This window comes from Ovis canadensis, chromosome 7 (assembly GCF_042477335.2).
Source record: "Ovis canadensis isolate MfBH-ARS-UI-01 breed Bighorn chromosome 7, ARS-UI_OviCan_v2, whole genome shotgun sequence".
NCBI lineage: Eukaryota > Metazoa > Chordata > Mammalia > Artiodactyla > Bovidae > Ovis > Ovis canadensis.
The window spans coordinates 61,687,084-61,713,063 of NC_091251.1; the positions used below are offsets into that span (position 1 = coordinate 61,687,084).

Sequence of the window (25,980 nt, forward strand, 5' to 3'; positions counted from 1 at the left end):
AAGACTGGGAAAGTTCTGCCAGTAATTGGAAACCATGATCTTTGCCCCATAAAAATCAAGCTCTCTCAAATCGCATTTTCCTTATACTTTCACAAGAAAGTAATCTTTTACTTCAGTTCAGACTTCACTCTTCAATGCTCACTTCATCAAACTACCTTAAGTGACTATGAAGTGTAAAAATGGTTTGTATGTAACATTTACTTTAGAGACTATACATAAACTTATTCCAATTAAATGTAACATTTACTGTGGTGAGGGGTGCACTCTAGCTAATGATTAATCCATTTTTAACGGACTAATCACAGGCTTGACTGAGCACTGTCAGGACTAAAAGTTTGTGTTCCAATATCACAATAAAAGCTACCTCTCAAATGCTTGAAATTATTTTTTGGTTATAAAGAACATGACAAAAGAATCATAAACAGTAAGAATAGAGTACTTAATGAAAAATAAGTGTCTTTTTTAGTGACCAGAATTGTCCCTACTGTGGCTGAATGTAAAAGAAATCTGTCACATAGCTATCTAAAAAGGCACTCATGAAACGTAATCATATTAAAGATGCACTATAGAAGAAAAAAAGAAACTGTACCATAAATCAACAATTCTTAAAATATAATCTGATAAGTATAAAATGAAAATTTTTTCAAAACAACCCTCAATAAAATCTCTTGCTTCATTTTCATCAAAAAAATTGAAAAATATACAATTTTCTATTTAAAATTTTAGAAAATTTAAACATTTGTACCTCAGAAGAGGAGTCATGGCTAAATAAAGTTAGTTATTTGTACAGCTTAAACATAAAATAGAGCCTCATATTCCTTTTAAATATAATGAAATCACCAAATGTAGAAGAAAATAAGGACAAACACAATCCAATAGCTTCCATGCTATACTAAATTTAAGGAACAAAATTTTTACCTGAGGCAACAGTTGGATTGTTTTGGTGGTTTTCACTGGTAGAAACAAACAAATCTTCTTCTCCTTCAGTTGATGAGCTGGAAGAGGATTCACTGCTGAGGTCATTCTCACTGGAACTACTAGAACTGGGGAGCAATGCATATTTTCTTCGGGCTAACACTTCTCGTTTTTTCCTCTGCATTAATATCCTCTCTTTTTGTTTCTGTGTCCTCTGTGAGGAATTATTTTTCACAAATCTCTTTCTGCATGGAAGTCTCCTTAATGAACTGCTATGAAAACAGGGTCTTTTCATTAACAATCCTGAAACGGATTCTGTCTCAGTCCGAGGCCACTTATGGGACCGTGAACTGTGAGTTCTACTTTTAGCACTCAAAATTGCCTGGGAATGTCTTACAGAGACTTCTTTATCCTCATCTGAAGTCACAGTATCAGAATCTCCAAAATGTAGACTAGATGAAGGAGAAGACAGACAATCACTAAAAGAGGAATCATTATCTTCATCACTTGGTGTTTCTAGGTGTTGTCTCAATCCTAATATTCCCTGGTTCTCCTTAGCACAATTTTGCATGTATGAAGGGCCAGCCTGCTGGCTTTTGCGTTTCTTCCTTACAACAACACTTTTTTCTTGCTCTTGTTGGTTACCATTCATGTCCTTCTCTTGTTTTTGAGAATCATCACACAAATGAGAGAATTCATTCCCCACTTTACTATTAATCATCTCAACTCCAGCAGGAAAACTTTTGGCTGCCCCAATGGGCTCTGGATGCAAGAGGATCCCTTTCAGACTCTCCTGTGTCTTTGGTGCATCAGAAGGAATCTCACTCTTCATATCCACTTTTAAGGTGTACAGCTTGTTATATTCAGGAGTCCATTGAGACATGGGAAACTTTAAGGAAGGCCTAGAAGACACAACACGATATTTAAAAGATTGTTAATGTGTTTTATTAGAATATTTAAAGAGTTCTCATATTCCACTGAGAATATTCCTGTGCGTGCATGCTAAGTTGCTTCAACCATGTCTGACTCTCCAACTCTTTGTGATTCCATGGACCGTAGCCATCAGGCTCCTCTGTGCATGGGATTCTCCAGGTAAAGATACTGGAGTAGGTTGCCAGGCCCTCCTCTAGGGGATCTTTCCAACCTAGGGATCAAACCCACATCTCTTAAGTCTCCTGCATTGGCAGGCAGGTTCTCTATCACAAGCGTCAATTGGGAAGCACGAATATTCCTGTAACAGGGCAGAAATGCCTTTTTCTCATCAGGATATAAAATGGCTATAACAAGTCTTTTTTCTCTGATACTTCTTACAGATCCAATTTTTAGAAACAGAGTAAAGACCATAGAACATAAGTCCACTTCAAAACTTATATCAAAAAAGCTGATCTTATTGTATCTTCCTAACATCATCAGCATAATGTATTTGGTCAAAATCAAACAACTTCTCCAAACCCTATTATAGTAAAAACAGATAAAAAGATCAGAATTCAAAAGACTTTGATTAGTCAATGTTTTTCTTTTGGTATCACATTTTAAATTATAATATATAAATTATATAATATATAAATTATATAATATATAAATTATAATTATATCAAATACTTTCTGTACATCTTGATGGTTACTGTGATAGATGGATTACTATAAATAATGAATATGAATATAGCTTCTCTTTCATGGTTCTTTCCTTCACACCACTCTAGTCTCTTAAGGAGACCCAACTCACCAACAGACAGCAGGCACAACTACTACATTTCATGAAGTTGTAGATACATATAGAAAGAAAAAAGCCAAGACTGAGTTGCTTCAGATCACTCAGTTAAAGCAACACAGCAGAACATAAAAATCAAACTCTCTACAGCCAATCTAAAAACCTAAATCACTGTATCTCTAAAATTATGAGCTGCACATCTGGGAAGCCCTAACAAGAGAACCTGAAATTAAAACATCTATACCAAAGCAGTGTATATACAAGAATGGTGATAATGTAAGGTATTAAATATCATGACTCAAAATGGAATACATTCTTGGGATGGGAGGTGGGAAGGAGGTTCAAGAGGGAGGGGACATATGCATACCTATGGTTGATTCATGTTGATTATAGCAGAAACCAACACAATATTGTCAAACAATTATCCTTCAATTGAAAACAAATAAATTTTTTTAAATGTATATATACTCATTTAAAAGGTAGTTAATACAAATGAAGATCTTTACTAGTGCTAAAAATGATTTTAAAAATGTTAACAATTTTAACTTAAGATTTTACTTAAGTATAACAAAAACACATGTATTCTAAGTTTACAGCCAATGAATTCTCACACACTTATGTAACTAGCTCCAAGATCAAAAAACATAAGATAACTAGCATTCCAGAAATCCGCTTCCAGTCACTCCACCCGCCGAGTTTTAACCATTATCCTAACTTCTAACACCATAGATGGATTTTTGTACTTAACACCCACTTTGTAAACTACTTCCAGAAAAAAGAGAAAAACAAGATAGATATTTAGTAGCAAGAGTTTTCTTCTCCACAGTTGACAGTTACAGGAATAAACAATGTCACAGGTATATGTTTTTGTTTGTAACTATTATCAAATAGATGAAGAGAAGATAGCGATTAAGAATTGAAATAACCTATTTCTATACGAAGCTATCAAAATCTCTATCTTCTTCAAGGGCAGGTAGTGTTGTATCCAAGATCAGTCATCAAGCCCTGTCCGGAATTCACCAGTATCAGCAGTAAAGGAGGAACAAAAGATGGGTTTACATATGTGTAGAGCAATGAGCAAACTGTAAGAGGCAGCCAGTCATACAAGGATTACCATAATTAAATGCAAGAAAAACAAGTCACAGGAAGGCACAGGTATATATGATTCAAGATTCAAGCAGATTCCTTAGGAAAGCTACAATAAAAACTACAGATAATAACAAATGTTGACAAGGAAGTAAAGAAACTGGAACCCTCACACATTGCTGGTGAGAATGTAAAATGGTACATATACTTTGGAACAGTAGTCTGGCAGTTCCTCAAAAGATTAAACACAGAGTTATCATATGATCCAGCACTCCCACTCCAAGGCATAACCCAAGAGAAATGAAAATATATATCCACACAAAACTTTATACACAAATATTAATAGTTCCATTATAGCCATTCACAAGAGCCAAAAAGTGTTAACAAATGTCCATCAACTGATAAATAAGGAAGTCCACAAAATTGATTAACACTCAGTCATCAAAAGAAATGAAATACTGATTCACTTTACAACATTATACGGACCTCAAAAACACTATGCTAAAAAAAAAAAAGTCATAGAAGACCACTTATTTAAAGACTCCTTTGATGACTGTTCAACTCAGTGAATATTCTAAAAACCACTGAGTTCAGTACACTTAAAGTGAGATGTGTATGGTATGTGAATTATATCTCAATAAAGCTGTTGTCAAAAAGTAAAGCCATAATTAAGAAGCCATCAGATCGTTACGATCACCCTCTGGGTCTTGGTAAAGCAGATGCTGAGAGGCAATAAAAATCTGCCAAAAGAACAAGATAAATTCTGAGAACAGCAATCCGTAGGAGAATTTACAAGGAAATGATTCACAGCATAATTTACTAAATTCAATTTCTTTTCCATTACTTTATGCCCCAAGGCCAAAACAATTAACTCTTTATGTTAACTCTGCTCTGATTTTGGTGAATTTTGTCTGCTCAACTCAAGGTGGGAAGGGAGTAAGGGAGAGAAGTGCGGAGTAAGGGAGAGAAGTATGGTGCAGCACGTGGTATGTGCATTTGTTTGCCAGTAACTGTTCTCTCTACTGTCACGCAGTCCTTAGATGCAATATTAACATTCCATATTACCTAAGATGTTCCCACAAGGGAGTACAAATGTATGCTCTACTTTGAACTAAGAAAAAGAAGGGGAGCAAGGTCAGGAAAAGAAATAAATATCAATTCTACATCTTTTAACTAAAAAAGCAACAAAATTGACACAAAAGATCAATAAAGAATGCTCTGAACTACTTATTTAATAAGGTTACCATCTAGTATTTTATTTCTGTAAAAATTATTGGTTGATCTAATTTATAAAGGTAATTTTGTACTAGATATATCTAGTTCCTTGGCCCGATTATGAATGGTTTGATATTATACAATGTTTCAATACTGAAACCATAATACTAGTTCTTCTTTGTACTGGTTTGATTTAATCACTTTACTGCTATTCATAACAGCAGCATACCAATTACTCCTGATATTAGTTTAGGATACAGAATGAGTAGTAAATCCTGCATGAAAGAAGATAACAGCTAAAAAGGCTAACTTTTAAAACTAAAAATTAGGGTTAGGATTTGGCAATTTACATTATAAATTAAGTTTATGTGACGGTATAAGTTTAATAATGGGGTAAAAATCCACTAACTTTATCAATACAACTTTTAGGAACTGTTACTTCAACACAGTGATAAAGTTTAGAAAGAGTCATCATTATTGGTACGAACCTTCACTACCAATGATAAATATACTTTTCTATGATTAACAGAATATTTTAAATTTTTAAATAAAAATAATTTTACAGAACTCTAAAGGAACAAAATTTTAAAAGGAATACATAAGATAATTTTGATTTTTCTATTTAAGTTTTAGAAGTTTTCAGAAAATGAACTAGAAACAAGTTTGCTCTTTATTTTCTTTCATATGTGAAAGTGGCTCAGTCGTGTCCGACTCTTTGTGACCCCATGGACTTTACAGTCTAAGGAATTCTCCAGGCCAGAATATTGGAGTGAGTAGCCTTTCCCTTCTCCAGGGGATCTTCCCCACCCAGGTCTCTGGCAGTGCAGGCAGATTCTTTACCAGCTGAGCCACAGGGGAAACCCAAGAATACTGGAGTGGGTAGCCTAAGCCTTCTCCAGTGCATATTCCCGACCCAGAAATTGAACTGGGGCCTCCTGCATTGCAGGATTCTTTACCCACTGAGCTATCAGGGAAGCCCAGCAGCCCCTTTCATATAATTAAATGGGAAAAAAAAAGGGAAAGAAATATAGGATAATGAAGATATAGGACAATGGAGTTTAGAACTGTCAGACTCTGAAAGTTGCCTTAGGAGAGGTCTGCTCAGGATCACTATCTCCCCTGAAAGGGTAAAGAGGAACCAGGAAGCACAGAGAGCACCAAGTTTACATTTAGAGTTCACACAGTCTGACTATCTCATCTAAGGCTTACTCTGTGAATGCAAAAGGCTTGTGCCCCACCCTCCCAGTACAAACTTGACCTCAAATGACTTAGGGTAGAGAACTAGCCAACTAACCAAACCACCAAGAGGAACATTTCAACACAAAGATATTTTATAGCTCCAAAATATTCTAGGAAGCTAGAGGAAATAAAGGCATGACACTAATAATCAAAAAAGTTATAGTGAATTGAAGAACTTCGGGAAAATATCAAGGAAAAAGATATACTGAAAGGATACTGAGATCAAATTGAGGAACCAGAGATCAAACTGTCAACATGCACTAGATCACAGAAAAAGCAAGAGAATTCCAGAAAAACATCTATGTCCGCTTCAACTGTGGAAAATTCTGAAAGAGATGGGAATACCAGACCACCTAACCTGCCTCTTGAGAAATCTGTATGCAGGTCAGGAAGCAGCAGTTAGAACTGGACATGGAACAGACTGGTTCCAAATAGGAAAAGGAGTATGTCAAGGCTCTATATTGTCACCCTACTTATTTAACTTCTATGCAGAGTACATCACGAGAAACGCTGGACTGGAAGAAACACAAACTGGAATCAAGATTGCCGGGAGAAATATCAATAACCTCAGACATGCAGATGACACCACCCTTATCAGAAAGTGAAGAGGAACTAAAAAGCCTCTTGATGAAAGTGAAAGAGGAGAGTGAAAAAGTTGGCTTAAAGCTCAACATTCAGAAAACGAAGATCATGTCATTTGGTCCCATCACTTCATGGGAAATAGATGGGGAAACAGTGGAAACAGTGTCAGACTTTATTTTTGGGGGCTCCAAAATCACTGCAGATGGTGACTGCAGCCATGAAATTAAAAGATGCTTACTCCTTGGAAGAAAAATTATGACCAACCTAGACAGTATATTCAAAAGCAGAGACATTACCTTGCCGACTAAGGTCCGTCTAGTCAAGGCTATGGTTTTTCCAGTGGCCATGTATGGATGTGAGAGTTGGACTGTGAAGAAGGCTAAGTGCCGAAGAATTGATGCTTTTGAACTGTGGTGTTGGAGAAGACTCTTGAGAGTCCCTTGGACTGCAAGGAGATCCAACCAACCCATTCTGAAGGAGATCAGCCCTGGGATTTCTTTGGAAGGAATGATGCTAAAGCTGAAACTCCAGTACTTTGGCCACCTCATGCGAAGAGCTGACTCACTGGAAAAGACTCTGATGCTGGGAGGGATTGGGGGCAGGAGAAGGGGACGACAGAGGATGAGATGGCTGGATGGCATCACTGACTCAATGGACGTGAGTCTGAGTGAACTCCGGGAGTTGGTGATGGACAGGGAGGCCTGGCGTGCTGTGATTCATGGGGTCGCAGAGAGTCGGACACGAGTGAGCCACTGAACTGAACTTACCTGCCTCTGGAGAAACCTGTATGCAGGTCAAGAAGCAACAGTTAGAATCAGACATGGAACAACAGAGTATGCCAAGGCTGTATGTCAAGGCTGTATATTGTCACCCCACTTATTTATCTTATTAGAAGAGTGAAAAGAAAGTGAAACTGAAGTCACTCAGTTATGTCCAACTCTTCGGGATCCCATGGACTGTGGCCTACCAGGCTCCTCCGTCCATGGGATTTTCCAGGCAAGAGTACTGAAGTGGGTTGCCATTTCCTTCTCCAGGGGATCTTCCCGACCCAGGGATCGAACCCGGGTCTCCCGCATTTACAAGTAGATGCTTTACCCTCTAAGCCACCAGGGAAGTCAGAGTATATCATGTGAAATGCCAGGCTGGATGAAGCTCATGCTGGAAGCAAGATTGCTGGAAGAAACATCAATAACCTCAGATACGCAGATGACACCACTCTAATGGCAAAAAGCAAAGAGGAACTAAAGAGCCTCTGATGAAGGTGAAAAGAGGAGAATCAAAAAGCTGGCTTAAAACTGAACATTCAAAAAACGAAGATCATGGCATCTGGTCCCATCACTTCATGGGCAAATAGATGGGGAAACAATAGAAACAGTTAGACTTTATTTTCTTGGGCTCCAAAATCACTGCAGACGGTGACTGCAGCCATGAAATTAAAAGATGCTTGCTCCTTGGAAGAAAAGCTATGACAAACCGAGAGTCTATTATAAAGCAGAGACAGTCTGACGCAGGATGCAGCATGCTTGGGGCTGGTGCATGGGGATGACCCAGAGAGATGTTATGGGGAGGGAGGTGGGAGGGGGGTTCATGTTTGGGAACGCATGTAAGAATTAAAGATTTTAAAATTTAAAAAACTAAAAAAAAAAAAAAAAAAAGCAGAGACATTACTTTGCTGATAAAGGTCCATATAGTGAAAACTATGGTTTTCCTAGTAGTCATGTATGGATGTGAGAGTTGGACCACAAAGAAGGCTGAAACTGAAAGTTGCTCAGTCATGTCTGACTCTGTGAGACCCTCTGTATAGTCCATGGAATTCTCCAGGCCAGAATACTGGAGTGGGTAGATGTTTCCTTCTCCAGGGGATCTTCCCAACCCAGGGACTGAGCCCAGGTCTCCCACATTGCAGGCAGATTCTTTACCAGCTGAGTCATCAGGGAAGCCCAAAGGAAGAAGGCTGAGTGACAAAGAATTGATGCTTTCAAACTGTGATGCTAGAGAAGACTCCTGAGAGTCCCTTGGAGAGCAAGGAGATCAAACCAGTCAATCCTAGAGGAAATCAACTGTGAATATTCACTGGAAAGGCTGATGGTGAAGCTTCAATACTTCGGTCACTTGATGCAAAGAGCTAACTCATTAAAAAAGACCCTAATGCTGGGAAAGACTGAAGGCAGGAAGAGGAGGAGATGACAGAGGATGAGATGGTTGGATGACATCATCGACTCAATGGATATGTGTCTGAACAAACTGCAGGAGATAGATAGTGAAGGACAGGGACGCACGGCATGCTGCAATCCATGGTGTTACAAAGAATAGGACGCAACTTAGCAACTGAACAACAAAAGATACTGAGTGAAAGGGAAGCTTGTAATCCACATTTAAGTGGGATCACTGACAAAAAGGAGTAAATAGTCAACCAAAATTAAGTGTTTTCATTTGTGTACTACAAAGACCTGGATTCAAGTCTCTGGTTGTGACTAGCTGTGTAACCTAAGGCGTATTATTTAAACTAACACTGTTTCTCCTCTATAAAACTGGGACAATAGTAGTATTGATCTTGTGAAAGTACTTTTAAGGGTTAAATGAGAGTACCTACCACAGTGCCTAGCATAATGGCTGTTATTCCTTTTTCAGAGCAGCAGTTATACATATAAGGTTCACAATGTTTAAGGTCTTCCCTTATAAGCAAAAATAAATGAAATCCTCAGAGTCAAAGAAAGGCATAAAATCATCTGTTCCTACAGAACCTTAAAGTATAGAAATAAAGGACAAAGATTTTTTGGCACAAAACCTATGAACGCTAAAAATTCTATGATGCTGTATGGCAGAAAACAGCACAATACTGTAAAGCAATTTTCCTCCAGTTAAAAAATAAATTTAAGAAAAAAATATTTGAAACTCTCCTTTACTATGGAGGATTAGCTGAGGAGCAAGATGCTTCAGCTCCCTAATTTCTAATATAAGACATACTACTTTTGGAAAAAGAGAAATTAAATGTCTTTCAAATAATAGGTTTCTATTACTCAGTCAACTTAATGATTTTCTTGTTTGTCTTGTTTAAAGTACTCTAAAATCCCTAAGTATTAGTCATCACAGAAAAAATCAGCTAGGACCTATTTAGGTCTCCTATCAGTACAAACCGGGTGGAGTTCAATATATTATAAAGAGTCTACTGCTGTAGTCATGATTGTGTTATTATCATGGCCAGTAGCAAAATGTAGGGTGTATCTACCCTGCCAAGTCTGAAGAGTATCTGGCAGTCAGTTTCAACTGGTTAGGAAGGCAGTATTGCAAATTATAGGGTACAATGCACAAATGTCTAACATGGCTGGCTGGGACTCTGGAATTCATATTACAACATGAAATGTGAGATATAAAGATATTGCTAATTACCTATTATATAAAATATATTCTATCAAGAAAAAAATGAAAGAATCAACAAAAAAAGGCCTATATGCAATAAACTATAGAGCTGTACAACACACTCCTCATAAGTGGAGAGATAACCACATTTCTAAATGAGCAAAAACTCCAAATTGGCTCTGTTACAAATTAGAAGATAAATTTTTAAAATTTTACCTAAAGATTAATTCAAATTCATACTGTCTACATTCAGTTTCTCATCATTTTGCTCACTGGAAATTTCAAATAACATTTAATTAAAAATAATAGCAACTATATGGCTATGTGTGTAAGGAGGGTAGAAGTAAAAGGGCAAATCTGAACTCAAACTTTTTTTTCCTTTTCTAAAATCAAGCAATAATTTTACAACAAAGACAAAATTAGGGTATGTTCTGTTATCACTTATATGTAGAACCTAAAAAATAAAACAATGTTAGTGAATGTAATAAAACAGAGATAAGACTCACAGATACAGAGAACAAAGTAATGATTACCTGTGGGGAGAGGGAAGGAGGGAGAGCAAGACAAGCATAGGGGATTAAAAGGTACAAACTACTCTATATAAAATAAATAAACTAGAAGGATATACTGTACAGCACAGGGAAATACAGCCATTATTTTAAAGTTGATAAAATAATCTGCTATGCAGGCTTTGAAAATGAAGCAGCTTCTGTACGATAATTTTTTAAAAGCAGATTGCAAATAAGTCTGTTAAAATGTTGTCCTATTTTGTAAAACAACTTATGTTTATACATGCATGGAGAAAATACAGAGAAATATACACTTAGTTTGGGACTGTAATTGTGAATGGAGATTTAAAGCACGGGTTAGGAGCATATGTATTTTTATGTTACAAATTTCTGCACGGCTTGAATTTTTATAAAATGATCATTTGCCACTTTTGAAACCAAAGTACAAGAATTTTTAAAGGAGTGAAAAATAAGAACTGACTATATTCTATTTTTCCTCTAGACTAGGACACAACTTTGTTATTAGCAGATTTCTATATAAATCAAATATATGATAGTATGATTTTTATGAGAATCTTGGCTAAGCATAAAATTTCTCATTAGTGACCAGAAATGACCACCTGTCCTGGACGATTTAATAACAAAATAAGGCAGAAACTGATAGATGGCAATTAATTAATTGTTGGCAAATTTGAATGAAGTTGTCAAATTTGAGAATTGATTATCCTTTTTAGTTAATGATACTACTCTATAGTCCTAGGCATGTTGTTTCTGAACTTATCTCTATGAGGAAAATTTTCATGCTTGGAAAGTAATAATCCATCATCAAAGCATTTCACAAAATCTTTCACCAATTAAAGTATAATAACTGTTATTATTGAGTTAAATGAAAAGTATCAGTAAAAAGTCAAAAAATGTGCAAGGAAAACAAACCTCCACAATCTTGCATTCAAGTAATCAATCTGTCAGCTTTCAAAAGGCTTCAAATTTACAAACTACTCTTAGAGATTACTATTATTTAAACTTTCACTTTCCAAAACTGAACTTCAAATGGCCTCCAGGTTTCCTTGGCGATTGGAACTCGGTGAATTGAGAATTCTTTATTTTTTAAAGTGACAGAGGCCAACAAAAAGACATATAAGTGGGAAGATATCTGCTTTTAACTTGCCTAATATCTTATCAAAATTTAATAATATGCAAGAGCTAAATGTAGAATTAAACTATACTGCTAAATAAGATCTGAAATCTTCATCGGAGCACATTTAACATTTTGAACTAATTTTTGTCAGTAATTTTAAGAGATTTGGTCTTTTACTTATGAATAAACAGTCACATATGTTGAATGATGCCAAAGAAGGAGAAATAAAAAATACAAAAATAAAAATTACTGTAACTTATGCAAAACTCTTTGAAGAGAACCTCAACAAAGCAGTGAGCACATCCTTGTGAGAAGCAGGAAATACTATTTAAGATAGGTAGGGTGGATTCAAATGATGGTAGGCTGAGAAAGTCAAAATGAAAATTTCTCACTGATACAGTGTATGCCCAGCTATTCTATTAATTAAAGAATGACTAGAAGTCTACGTCAAAGGCAAATGCAATGACTAGTTAAAGTGCATACACAAGAATCACTACCTATGATGGGCTTTATGGTTCTGTGGGCAGAATATAAATAAGATACAACAATAAAAAACATGTAAGGAAAACAAAAAGAGACCAGGGAGAATGCTTTGCAGTGATGGGGGCAAAAGGTGGTTTTAGGAGTGGAGAGTCATGTGAAGGAAGGAGAACTTATTTACCAAATCAAGGGTTGCATATCTAGCATCAACCAAACTTGAGTCAAAATACCAAAATATGACCTTGAAGCCTTCAACATTTTTTTCAGAGCACTGGTCAACAAGCGAGCCAGAACTACAAACTGTAGAACACTACAGAATTATGCTATTTTGCAATGAATGTTGTTTTTTGCTGATACCACACTTGGTCCTAAATTTCATACTCCCACCCAAGCAAATACTCATGTTAAAATATGCTATATCTTTTATAATTCAGTAACTTATAATTCCTTTGCATAAAATACTCAAGTTTTATCATGTTGAAATAACTCCCCTTTTCTCTAAGGCAGAAATAAATACTCCATTTATTTGGAAGTCAGATTTATAGTAATTTTAACTCCTGAGAACAGAACCTAAAGGGAAGAGATTCTATGAAGGTTAAAAATAATTATCAGGAAGGTCACAGGCAATTAAATACTCAGAAACTATTGTTTCATATTTAATACTAATAAGCTTTTATATTATTTTATATTTAATGCTAATAAGCTAATGTTAATAAGCATTGTTTGGATTTAACAGATGTAATACTGGTGGCAGCACCTAAAAATTAAAAGACAGAAGAACTAAAGCACTTGTCTCAATAACTAAAGAGTCAGCAGTTTGTCTAGATTAAATAACATTATTTATGTGAAAAGATTCTGAGGGCAATACTGAAATAAAGCAAAGAAGAAAAGCTCATGTTCTGAATCATGATTCTGAGCCCTCCAGAAGACAGACTGTTCTCAATAAAAGAAGCATAGTTTCAGACATATTTATAATAATATGGGTAATTTTTAGTTGCTTACCATGGTTAACATGATTACATGTCAACTGTGACTAACAATATCATCTTAATTTTTATTGAAAATGTACAAGATGACAATGTCAATAGTACAAAAAAACTGCAAATAAATTCACAAAAATGGTAAAAGCATAAAGTTTTTAAAAATACAAATTATCTTCAAAATATGAAACTATATTCATAAATGCAAATTTTCAAATGATAAAGAAAACGCAGGTGACTTCTATCTATAATGTCTTTTTTTGAGAAATTCAGAGAGCAAAACAACCAAATAGAAAAAAAAGGAAAGAGATTCAGCTTTGTTATTTAAAAACTTTAATCCCTAGTGGGTATCATTCCTCAGATTTAAGTTACTAAGTATAAGTAGGAGAACAAAGGCTGAACTATAGAATTTTTAAGACAAGAAACTGGAGAGTTCAGAAAACCTGTGAGTATCACTGACTCTTTCTTTAACTGTTACAAGGATGAACTCTGCTGTTCTGACTAAAACCTTTTCAGAGAGCTACAGTTACTATTTCAAATCAGGTTTTCCAAGATAATTCAACAATAAACTCTTTGCATGATCCAGGTGCATCCATTTTCTAAAATGTTTAATAAAGTTTCAAGGAAGAAATAGATTTAAAAGCTCCAATTTCCATTACTTGGAACCCAAGTCCAGCAAAAGCAAATTGGAAAAAGGTTCCAACCTTCCTAATCTTTTAACTGCCCTGACAGTCTGCAAATCATTACCCAAAATTTCAGCATTATGGAAAAGAAAAGACTGAAATAACAGCAGTTACAGCAAAATAATACAAATATTATTGATGATGACAGCAACAAAGATGAAAACGATGGAGAGGAACAGACTCTAAGAAGACTGCAATGTCTGTAAGCAGAAGTTCTCAAACACACTTCTTTGTCCATTGCAGGTTTCTTGATGATACCCTTTCTTTTTGCATCCAGAGAGTTCATTTTTAAGTTCAGAATAGAACAGAAGAACCTAATGATTCTTCCCTATTTGGATGCCCTACAACAAGCATGCCTTAAAGCTTTCTAAGTTTTTAAAAAACACTTAGAAGTACTTTTGAAAAGCTGCTTTTGTAACTCCACACCAGAAGACAAAGTCAACACACACAGACACTACCAAGTGCATGCTCAGCCTCTCAGTCATATCCGATTCTCCAACTCTTGGTGATTCCATGGACTATAGCCTGGCAGGGTCCTCTGTCCCGGGTATTCTTCAGCCAAGAATACTGAAGTGGGTTGTCATTTCCTTCTACAGGGGATCTTTCAGACCCAAGGATCAAACCCAGGTTTCCTGAACTGCAGACGGATTCTTTACCACTGACCCACCAGGGAAGCCAAATACTTCAATTAATAAATGTATCTCCTGGCTTAAAGTGTTCAGCAACCATACATTAACAATCAATACATACACAAAGCACATGTGTCCAGATGTGTGAGTGACTGTGTTTTAATATGCTTTTGTGATATAAAGAGTAAAGGAAAGAAAACTTATCATATCACATGAAAACAGCTAGGAGCTACTTCCAAGCACAAATGTTACAGTGTCTTAATCACTAAATATATACTGTGTGTGACTGTGTGTTTTATCATGTTTTTGTGATATAAAGAATAAAGGAAAGAAAACTTATTACAGGAGAACAGTTAGGTAGTACTTCCAAGTACTAAATACTGCAGTGTCTTAATCATTAAATAGATACTACAATACATTAAGACAAAACACCAGAATTAAGCCATTTCTTCTTATGCAAACTAGGAAATCTTTGGTCCCAACTTTGACAAGCTTGGTTTGGCGTTAGACCATAATGAATCTTCTTCAGCTAGAATGTATACCAAATCAAAGAATTCATGTGTTATGGACTGAACTGTGTCCCATCTAAATTCATACGTTGAAATCCTAGCCCACAGTATCTCAAAATGTGACTATATATAGGTCCCTTTTACTTCTTTAGAAGCAATTAAGATTAAATGAGGTCATTATGAATGGGCCCTAATCCAATTTGACCAGTGTTCTTTATGAAAAGAGGAAATCTGAACACTCATAGGGACACACTTGTTCTTGGACTTCTACTCTCCAGAACTGTGACAAAATAGATTTTTGGTGTTTAAGTCACCCAGAATGTGGTATTTTGTTATGGAAGCCATAGCAAACAAATACACCATGCAATAAACATCTCCTAAATATCTTAATGTGCTAGACTGTCCCAAAAGATGAATAAGACATAGACTTGTCCTTAAGAAGTTCAGTCAGTTCAGTCGCTCAGTCATGCCCAACTCTTTGCAACTCCATGGACTGCAGCACACCAAGCTTCCCTGTCCATCACCAACTCCAAGAGCTTGCTCAAACTCATGTCCTTCAGGTCAGTGATGCCATCCAACCATCTCATCCTCTGTTGTCCCCTTCTCCTCCTGCCTTCAATCTTTCACCATCAGGGTCTGTTCTGATGAGTCAGCTCTTCACATCAAGTGGTCAAAGTATTGGAGTTTCAGCATCAGCATCAGTCTTTCCAATGAATATTCAGGATTATTTCCTTTAGGATTGATGAGTTTGATTTCCTTGCAGTCCAAGGGACTCTCAAGAGTCTTCTCCAACACCACAGTTCAAAAGCATCAATTCTTCAGTGCTCAGATTTCTTTATGGTCCAACTCTCATATCCATACATGACTACTGGAAAAACTTTGGAAAAATTATTGGAAAAACATAGCTTTGACTGTACTGATCTTTGTTGGCAAAGTAATATCTCTGCTTTTTAATATGCTATCTAGGTTTGTCATAGCTTTTCTTCCAAGGAGCAAGCGTCTTTTAATTTCATGGCTGCAGTCACCATCTGTAGTGATTTTGGAGCCCAAGAAACGTGCAGCAGACAGAGAAACCTATCAGTAAGTAATTAAAATACAGTGTCATGAAGGAGGTATGCACTGGAACACACTGAAGTAGAATCTAATTCAATTCTGAAGGGGAGGCTGTACCAAGGAAGGTTTTTCAGCAGAATAAAAGGGAAAAGTGAAATGGCAAGAAATGAGACTTGATTACCCTATTTTCCACAGTAGAAGTTCTCTGAATGAACTACATACTTAATGATGAAGTAAACCTACAAAATTTTAAAAACCAGTGATCTGAAAGACAACACATGATCTTCTGAAAGACAGCATATAATCTTCAAAGATGCCATTTCACTTCAAACAATTATGTCTAGAATTATTAATACTGTTAAGAATAAAAGAAGAAAATAACATGACTTCATTTATTTATCTACTTATTTATGACTGTGCTGGGTCTTCCGTGCTGCACAAAGATTTTCTCCAGTCGTGGTGAGCAGGGGATACTTTTCATTGCAGTGCTTTGGCTTCTCATTATGGTGACTTCTCCTGTTGTGGACCATCAGCTCTAGGTACAAGGGCTTCAGTAGCTGCAGTGTTCTGGTTCAGTAGTTGTGGCACATGGGCTTTGCTGCCACGCAGCATGTGGGATCTTCCTAGATCAGGATGGAACCCATATACCCTGTATTGGCAGGTGGATTCTCAAACACTGAACCACCAGAGAAGTCCAAGATGACTTCTTGGGATACTTATCACCATACAAAAGAAGAGACAAAGGTCCACAGAATTACAAAATTTCTCCCAGAAGTTTTCTGAATTTAACCTGAGACAGAGGAATCTACCTCACAAGAACTAAAGCCCTATGTTCTCCTTTAACCTCTGCCTGTAACACTAAGCTCCCTACCACTCTCATCAGGCAGCACAGTCTCAACTTCATTACCCTTCAGTAGACAGAGAAGAACTGTAAGCTAGAACACATTTAAAACAGAATAAAGAGCAGTCCCAAAACTTGTCTGGAAATGTACAGATAATCAACAACATAAAATGAGATGTATAATTAAAAATTAGCCTACACCATGAATTCTAAAAGCTGTTTTCAGCAATGATTTCACATGAAAACATAAATGGAATGTTCACCGTAGTCTCAAGTGACACAAAGCTAAAAAAGAATTAAATATAAACTGACTAACAAAAATAAAGACCTGAAAGTAAAAGTTTAGAATGAGATGAGCAAAATTATTTAAAAGTAAAAACTTTATTATAAAGTACAACTAAGTATACCTTATATATAGATTAAAAACATAGGAGAGGAATTTTTACACTTTTCACCGAATAATTTCCCTAAAGTCAATAACTGCATAATTCAGAGATAGTCACTTACAAATGCTCCAAGGTGTAATTCTGGTCTAGTTCTACAAAAAGAATATATGACATAACCATCCTTTTTGGGGGCCTTAAATGTGAAAGTTTTCTGCTCTGAATTGATCAAATTTAAATTTTTCATGATTTTCATAAATCATCACTGTGTGGTCACTTTTATGAAAGTAGAATGAGAAAAAGTGAGTTCTACCAGCATTTTCCTCATCGATACTCACCTTCACAAGGATAATTCTCTAGACATCACTCCCAAATTTCAACAAAGAAATTCTCCCCAAACTAATAACATGCAAAAGTAAAATGCATGTCAATATAATAGTGCAAAGCACAGGAGGGAAGCAAAGAGAATAAACCATTGTAAGTTTCTTGTATTATACATGAAATAAACTATTATTCCTTGAAGGCAGACTCTCAAAAAAGTCAAAAGAAGGTAAGCAATAGGGAGAAAAAGGAACAGAAGAGACGGGACAAGTGGAAAACAAACAGCAAGATGACATTAAAGCTAACTGTATCAAAACAGGGTGCTATTAGCACACGGATAGACTGGCAAGTCCAGAAATAACCTCACACATATTATCAAATGATTTTCAACAACAGGTCCAAGACAATGGGGAAGGAGACAGTCTTTTCAACAAATGGTGGTAGAACAACCAGTGAATTACATGGGGAAAATTTCAACTCCTACCTCACATGAGACAAAAAAATAACTCAGATCACAGACTTAAACCTAAAAGCTAATACTTTGAAAAGAAATGGGCAGAAAATGTACATAATGACACCATGGGCAAAAATTCCATAGATCACAAAAAGACTAAACATTTTAACTGATAAACTGGACTTTATCAAAATAAAAACCTACTCTTTAGAGATACCATTAATACCATTAAGAAAAAAGTCAAGATAGCAAGCTTAAGACAGATAAAATTACACATACATACACATAATTCAAAAAACTAAGATCATGTCATTTGGTCCCATCACTTCACCTCAAATAGATGGGGAAATCATGGGAACAGTGACAGACTTTATTTTCTTGGGCTCCAAAATCACTGCAGATGGTAACTGTAGCCAGGAAACTAAAAGACACTTGCTCCTTGGAAGAAAAGCTATAACGAACCCAGACAGCATATTAAAAAGCAGAGACATTACTTTGCCAACAACGGTCAGTACAGTCAAAGGTATGACTTTTAGAGTAGTCATGTATGGATGAGAATTCAGTTCAGTCGCTCAGTCGTGTCCGATTCTTTGCGACCCCATGAACCGCAGCACGCCAGGCCTCCCTGTCCATCATCAATTCCCAGAGTCCACACAAACCCATGTCCATTGAGTTGGTGATGCCACCCAACCATCTCACCCTCTGTCGTCCCCTTCTCCTTCTGCCCTCAATCTTTCCCAGCATCAGGGTCTTTTCCAACTCCATGGTTTTTCCAGTGGTCATGTATGGATGCGAGAGTTGGACTATAAAGAAAGCTGAGTGCCAAAGAACTGATGCTTTTGAACTGTGGTGTTGGAGAAGATTCTTGAGAGTCCCTTGGACTGCAAGGAGATCAAACCCGTCAATCCTAAAGGAGATCAGTCCTGAATATTCACTGGAAGGACTGATGTTGACGCTGAAACTCCAATACTTTGACCACTTGATGTGAAGAGCTGACTCACTGGAAATCCCTGATGATGCAAAAGATTGAAGGTAGGAGGAAAAGGGGATGACAGAGGACGAGATGGTTTGATGGCACCACCAACTCAATAGACAAGAGTTTGAGCAAGCTCTGGGTGTTGGTGATGGACAGGGAAGCCTGGTGTGCTATATTCCATGGAGTCTCAAAGAGTCGGACATGACTGAGCAACTGAACAACACAACACATAATTTACATGTATGTATCACACAAATACACAGCCAACTTGAATCCAGAATATATGTAAAACTCTTACATCTCAGTAAGACAAGCCCACCAAATAACAGATAAACAATATTTAACATTTTTCTAAACATATACAGATACAAATGGCCAGTAAGTACACAAAAAAATGCTCAATACTTTCCATTATCAGGGAAATGCAAATTAAAACCACAAGATACAACTCTACACCCAAAAAGGGCTAACAGGCTAAGACCAAAACACCATGTGTTAAGGGACGTGGCACAACTGGAACTCCACATACAACTCAAAGCAGCTTCAAATAAAGTGACATTGATCTAACCTATGATTCAGTAATTCCACACCTAGAATGGAAAATACAGGTATACAAAAATGTTTGTATGCAAATGTTCACTCATAATAACCAAACAGTGGGAAAAACAAATCTCCAAATAGTGAAAAGATAAACAAATTTCGATATATAGGTACAATGGGATACCAAACAGCAACAGTAACAGCAGCAAAGAAGGAGCTACTGAAACAAGTAAACATAATAGATGAATCTCAAAAACATCCTGCCAAGGGAAGGAAATCAGATACAAAATATCTATACTAACTTTATCTGCATGAAGTTCTAGGATAGGCAAATTTAATGGAAGATAAAAATCAAAACAGTGGTTGTATTCTACAAAGGACTGGGAAAGAACTGAACATAAGGTACATGAAGGAACTTATCTGAGGTGACGGTAATGTACTCTCTCTTCATAAGATTTTGATTACACAAATGTATACATTTGACAAGACTTAAATGGTACACTTAATATTTGTGCATTTAACTATATGTAAATTTTACTTCAAAAACAAAGAACTATATATAAGTATTCAACTCTAGTTAATGACATGGAAGCTGAATTTGTTTAGGGGTAAAATGCACTGTTTGAAACTTAATTTAAAATACAAAGCCAAACAGCAATTGACTTGAATGGTAAATGATTACAGGAATGGATAGACGGAAGGATATGTGATAAAACAAAAAAGCAAATTGGTAACTGTAGAATCTAGGTAATAGGGAAATGGGCATTTGCTGTACAATTCTTTTAACTTTAATATGCTTGAAATTTTCCCCAGTAAAATGCTAGCGAGAAAACACTTGATGAGCAAAAGAAGCCAGACACAAAATATTAATAATATATAATTCGTATGTATATGACATTCTAGAGCAAACAAAACTAATCTATAATGTCAAAAATCAGATCAGCGGTTGCCTGGGACAGGAACTAGGGATGACTTAACAGCAAAGGAACAAGAAAGAACTTTCTAGGGTAATGGAATGTTTTATGTCCTGACGGGTGTTGGTTACATGGATGTATATATTTGCCAAAACTCACTGAACTGTACAGTAAAATATGTACCTTATACTTTTATAAAATTATACTTCAATTAAATTGATTTTTTAAATGTGTTCACTATAAAAAATCTGAAATACACAGAAAAAGCACAGAAAAATTAAGTCCCTCATAATCACACCATCTTTCCTTCTCTTTTGACAACAGCCATGCCCAGTGGAGAAAAAATACAGCTTAATGTTTTCCTGAAAGGCCATACAGAAATACACGTTAAGCTCCTGAATTCTGGAATTCCTTTCTTAGGTTGACTCAAACCCTAATGAACTTAAATCCCTTCAACCGCATCATTGCTATGAGCCTTCATCAAATTACTAACCATTCTGTGCCTAAATTTCCTCACCTAAATAATGGAAATATTTACCTCAAAGTTTTGTTGTAAATGTTAAGCAATCATCTTGGCAGAAAAAGTCCACAATCTGTCCCTGCCATGATTTTTTTCTTTTGCAGGCCTTCAATTCTGTAGGTACACCCACCTCAAAAGTCAGTCTTATTTGAGAGAACCTCAAATTCCTCGTTGATCAGACTGAAACCCTGAGTTGTTAAAGCCCGAAAACAAGGACTGGGGTAACAAAATAAAACAGAAAACTAGATTAGAAAAGATGTCCGTTGCATTGAGAATGTAAGATCTAACATCCTGAGCAACAGTATCCAAGGGTACAATTTCTCCCTGAGTGAATTCCAAGATGTATACTTTGATACAAGTTGTTTCTGCTTTATCGATGTGATCTAGATCAAAATATGGAACCTGGAGAATATTCATTAAAGAATATGATGTTCTCAAGAATGAGAAAAAGAGTCATAAGAGAAAAACTGACATTTTACAACTGAAGGTAAAGACATGCTGAAAAGTGGATGGGGGAACACCTCTAGAGTGTACATCATATAAACTGAACCTCATGAAGAAAAAGAAATTAGACCATGTAGATCATGCCTGCTATTCTGCTCAACAAGTAAATGCCCAAAATGGACACAAAAATGAAACATTTTACTTCTTTCTAGTTGGTCTCACTTTCCATGCGCCTCTCATGATCTTAGCATCTTGCTGTGCTGTCAGATTCTAATGTTTAGAGCAATTTATTTTTCCTAGAACATGGACCATAAACACAGCCTACTACTTCATCTAGTGTTTAACAATGAAACACAATTTGTTCCAATACTGAAGGAAAAATAGGATGTTTGGGGCTTTTAGAGACTGTGTATCTGCATTTTACATTTTATGGGCAACTTTAGGGATTTCCAAGGTTATTTGGACTAAATGACATTTACGTCTTCCTTGAATCTGTGCATTCAGATAGCAAGTGAAAATCTTTTGTGGCAAAAAGCAAAACTAGCAAGCTATTAAACAATCCTAGAGTACTGGTTTGGGGAAACCAAGGAGTTACTATCCAGTATACTAATGTCAGCCACTTTACTCAAAAGAACCTTCTGAATTTTTTTTGCTACCAGTAACTGCTCAAGGTGATAATTTAAAAGATAGTTAAAACACTACCCTGTTCCAAGAATTTCACATTCTACAAATACAGAAATCCTAACCCTAATATGGATTCGCATACATGTTAAGTCTAAACTTCACTTACGCATATACTTTTGAGGCAATCTTCAGGATTTTAGCTTTAGTGTACGTAAACTGTGAGTTCTTCCTGTTATGGAAGACAGTAGCAACGGAGAGGCAACTAGGGATCAGTAAAGATGACGGAAGGCAAAAGAACAAAAATCTTTTAAATTGAAATTTGTTCAAAATAAAGGCAGATGACTGAAAAATAAGTCCAGGCCTTAGAACTGCTACCCAGAACTGCTATCCATGAGGAAAAATATTCACTTACACAGGAATAAAATGGGTAAACGCAAGTCTAGGAAGAAGGTTTTAGGAAGACCAATTCAGTTCTAGCAGGATAATAACAGATTAGGCTACCCAAACTTTTTAATTCCAAACATCTGGAAGCAGATCAGGATCTGGAAACAACTCCCAAGTAATAGAAATGAAATTTAGAGCAGTTTATTAACATGTTAAGAGATACAATATCACTGATAGTATATTAGTTACCATTTACTTATGTACTGTGGTCAGTCAATAAATATTTATTGAGAGCCCATTACAAGTTCTAGACACAGGGATCAGCAGTGAATGGAATATAACAAGTTTCTTAAGGAATCTGCATGCAAATGAGGACAAACAAAACACAAGGAGACAAATAAATAATCAAGATAATTTTAGAAATATGTGCTCTTAAGGAAACAAAACAAATAGTAAAGGTTAACTATCAACACTGTCTTAGATAAGAAGCTAAAAGACACAATCATGAGAAGAAACCCACCAGTCAGCCAAGCTACACAGTTCTGGAGGAAGAGCACTCCTAGCAGGGGGAATAGTAAGGAAAGATCATGTGGCAGGAACAAACTTAACATGTACAAAGAACAGGAGTGGGATCAACCAGGGAGGATGACATACAAGGCAATCAGAAGTGGTCAAGGGCCAGGTCAGATAAAGCCAGTAAGAAACTACAGGCCATCTTTTTATTTCATTTTATTCTCACTAAAAACTATTATCTCCAGGGAACTGAGAACTACTGAAGTCAAATGACTTGCCTAAAGAGTTCTGACACAAACACTTGGATCTTAATTCCTACAAAAATTGCTGGATTTGGTCTCTCTTTTTAAAAACTAAATGTATTGTTATGAGGGCTTTTACATGTTCACTCAATGCTTCAGTTCTGAGATCTTATTTTTACGTATAATCACTATGTTGCTGCTGCTGCTGCTAAGTCATGTCAGTCGTGTCCGACTCTATGTGACCAACAGGCTCCTCTGTCCCTGGGATTCTCTGGGCAAGAACACTGGAGTGGGTTGCCACTTTCTTCTCCGATGCATGAAAGTGAAAAGTGAAAGTGAAGTCACTCAGTCGTGTCCAACCCTTAGCGACCCCATGGACTATAGCCTACCAGGCTCCTCCATCTATGGGATTCTCGAGGCAAGAGTACTTACTGGAGTGAGTTGCCATTGCCTTCTCCGATAATCATTATGTTGCTAAGTCGCGTCAGTCATGTCCAACTCTATGCGACCCCATAGACGGAAGCCCACCAGATTCCCCCATTCCTGGGATTCTCCAGGCAAGAACACTGGAGTGGGTTGCCATTTCCTCCTCCAACGCATGAAAGTGAAAAGTGAAAGTGAAGTCACTCAGTCGTGTCCGACTCTTAGCGACCCCATGGACTGCAGCCTACCAGGCTCCTCCGTCCATGGAATTTTCCAGGCAAGAGTACTGGAGTGAGGTGCCAAGTTACTCAACCACAATTTCTTCTCTTTATCATGAAGATTTTCAGAACTCAGCCTCCAAAGTGAGGGAATGCTTTAACTTTTAATAAAATGAAATAACTGCTAAATAAAGATAAGAAAAGCACAAAATACTACAGAAGAAAAAAAGGAAAGGATACAGATTCTGGAGGAGAAACCACAGAAGCTTACGAGCTGGTCCTTAAAAGGAAATGGCAACCCACTCCAGTTTTCCTGCCTAGAAAATCCCAAGGACAGAGGAGCCTAGTGGGCTATACAGTCCATGGGGTTGCAAAGAGTCGGACATGACTGAGCACACAGGCAAAAATAAGATTTCCTCAAGTGGAGAATAAGGATAATGGCAAATAGAGGAATGGCAGGCAGAAAGATGGTTATGAAAATAAAATGACCACTTTTATCTGTTACTATATATAGGTCTTTAAAGAAATGTGATTTCAGAGAAATTACAATTAAATCCTTGAAAATGAATCACAATCTGCAGAAATTCTGTAATTAAAATTTTTATCACATGATTTTATTAAGACTACTCTGTGTTAAAGAATACAGATGTTAAAAGTAGAAAAAGGTTTTATGAACATATTTACTGCATATATTTTTAAAAAGCTTTATTTATTCATATATTTAAATATGATTGAACCAATAGAATTAAGAAAAAAGCCCATTTGCATACCAACAATATAACCTGCTCCTAGTAATACTGTTATTATTTACCAAAGTAAAAGTTCACATTTAAACATGGTAAATTATACACATATATGTATCTCAAATTTCCATGCAATCCCCACTAAACTGTCAGTAAAAGTATTTTTTAAAACACACACACACAAAACTAACAACAAGTATGGAACAGCAACAAAACACAATCATCTGACTTTACAGCAATTACAAAAACAGAATAGAGGAAAAAACGACTAAGAAGTTATGAAAGCTAACATAAAAATATTTCCTAAAATCGAAGGACATAAACCCTTGCTCTCTTTGCCCTGTTGTTCTTCAGTTGCTAAGTTGTGTCTGACTTTCTGCAGCCTCATGGACGGCAACCCATCAGGCTCCTCTGTCCATGAGACTTCCCAGGCAAGAATACTAGAGTGGGTTGCCATTTCTTTCTCCAGAGGATTTCACTGATCCAGGAACTGAACCCACATCTCCTACATTGGCAGGTGGATTCTTTACCACTGAGTCACCAGGGAAGTCTGCCTTTGTCCTCTTAAAACATTTATATTCTTATGGTAAAAGGTTAAACTGATATTTATACAATAAAAGAGGGAATATGAAGTATGTTCTTAAAAAAACAAAAACAATAAAGCAAAATAATCTAAAATTGTGATTCAACTATATTAGGAGAAACAGTAAAGAAAGAAGTGTGAACTCCTTTTCCATAAGCAGTCAAAAGGTAAGGCTTTAAACTGCTTAATACTGGGACCTCCCTGGTGGTCCAGTGGTTGAGAGTTCACCCTGCGATGCAGGTGATGTGGATTTGACTCCTGGTTGGGAAACTAAGATCCCACATGCCTCGAGGCAACTAAGCCACAACACAACTACTGAGCCTGCTAGCCACAACTAGAGAGTCCACACACCGCAACGGAAGATGATGCAACAAAGCTCCTACATGCCACAATTAAGACCCAATGTAGACAAATTTTTTCTAAAAAAAGGCTAAAAAACTGCTTAATCCTCCACGTTAACCAGTTGTAGCAGCAGTTTTCAAACTTTTTGACTTGTGAACCTCTTTACACAATAATTGAGGAACCTAAAGAGCTTTTATTATGTGGGTTGTATGTATCAGTATAATATTATAAAAGTTGGCAAATGTTTTAAAATTTTAATTCTAAAAACAGCAATAAACCCATTCCATGCTAATAAGTAACACTTATGAATATATTTTCCAAAAAAACTGAGTGGCACTGCTGCTCATTTTTGTAAATCTCAATAGAGAAAACTGGATTCTTATATCTGCTTCTGTATTCAATCTAAAATGAAAATCTATTTCCACA

The 25,980-nt window shown here is 36.4% G+C and overlaps 1 protein-coding gene across 12 annotated transcripts in view; it reads right to left on the reverse strand.

Annotated features, from left to right (window-relative positions):
- Positions 1–25,980, reverse strand: part of RNF111 (ring finger protein 111) — an 86,043-nt gene that overhangs the window by 51,521 nt on the left and 8,542 nt on the right. For all 12 annotated transcript variants that reach the window (XM_069596368.1, XM_069596366.1, XM_069596363.1 and 9 more), the window contains exon 2: positions 919–1,817. In XM_069596368.1, coding sequence (XP_069452469.1) covers positions 919–1,798 — 880 coding nt within the window. In that variant the 5' untranslated portion in view covers positions 1,799–1,817. The remainder of the gene's footprint in view (positions 1–918; positions 1,818–25,980) is intronic.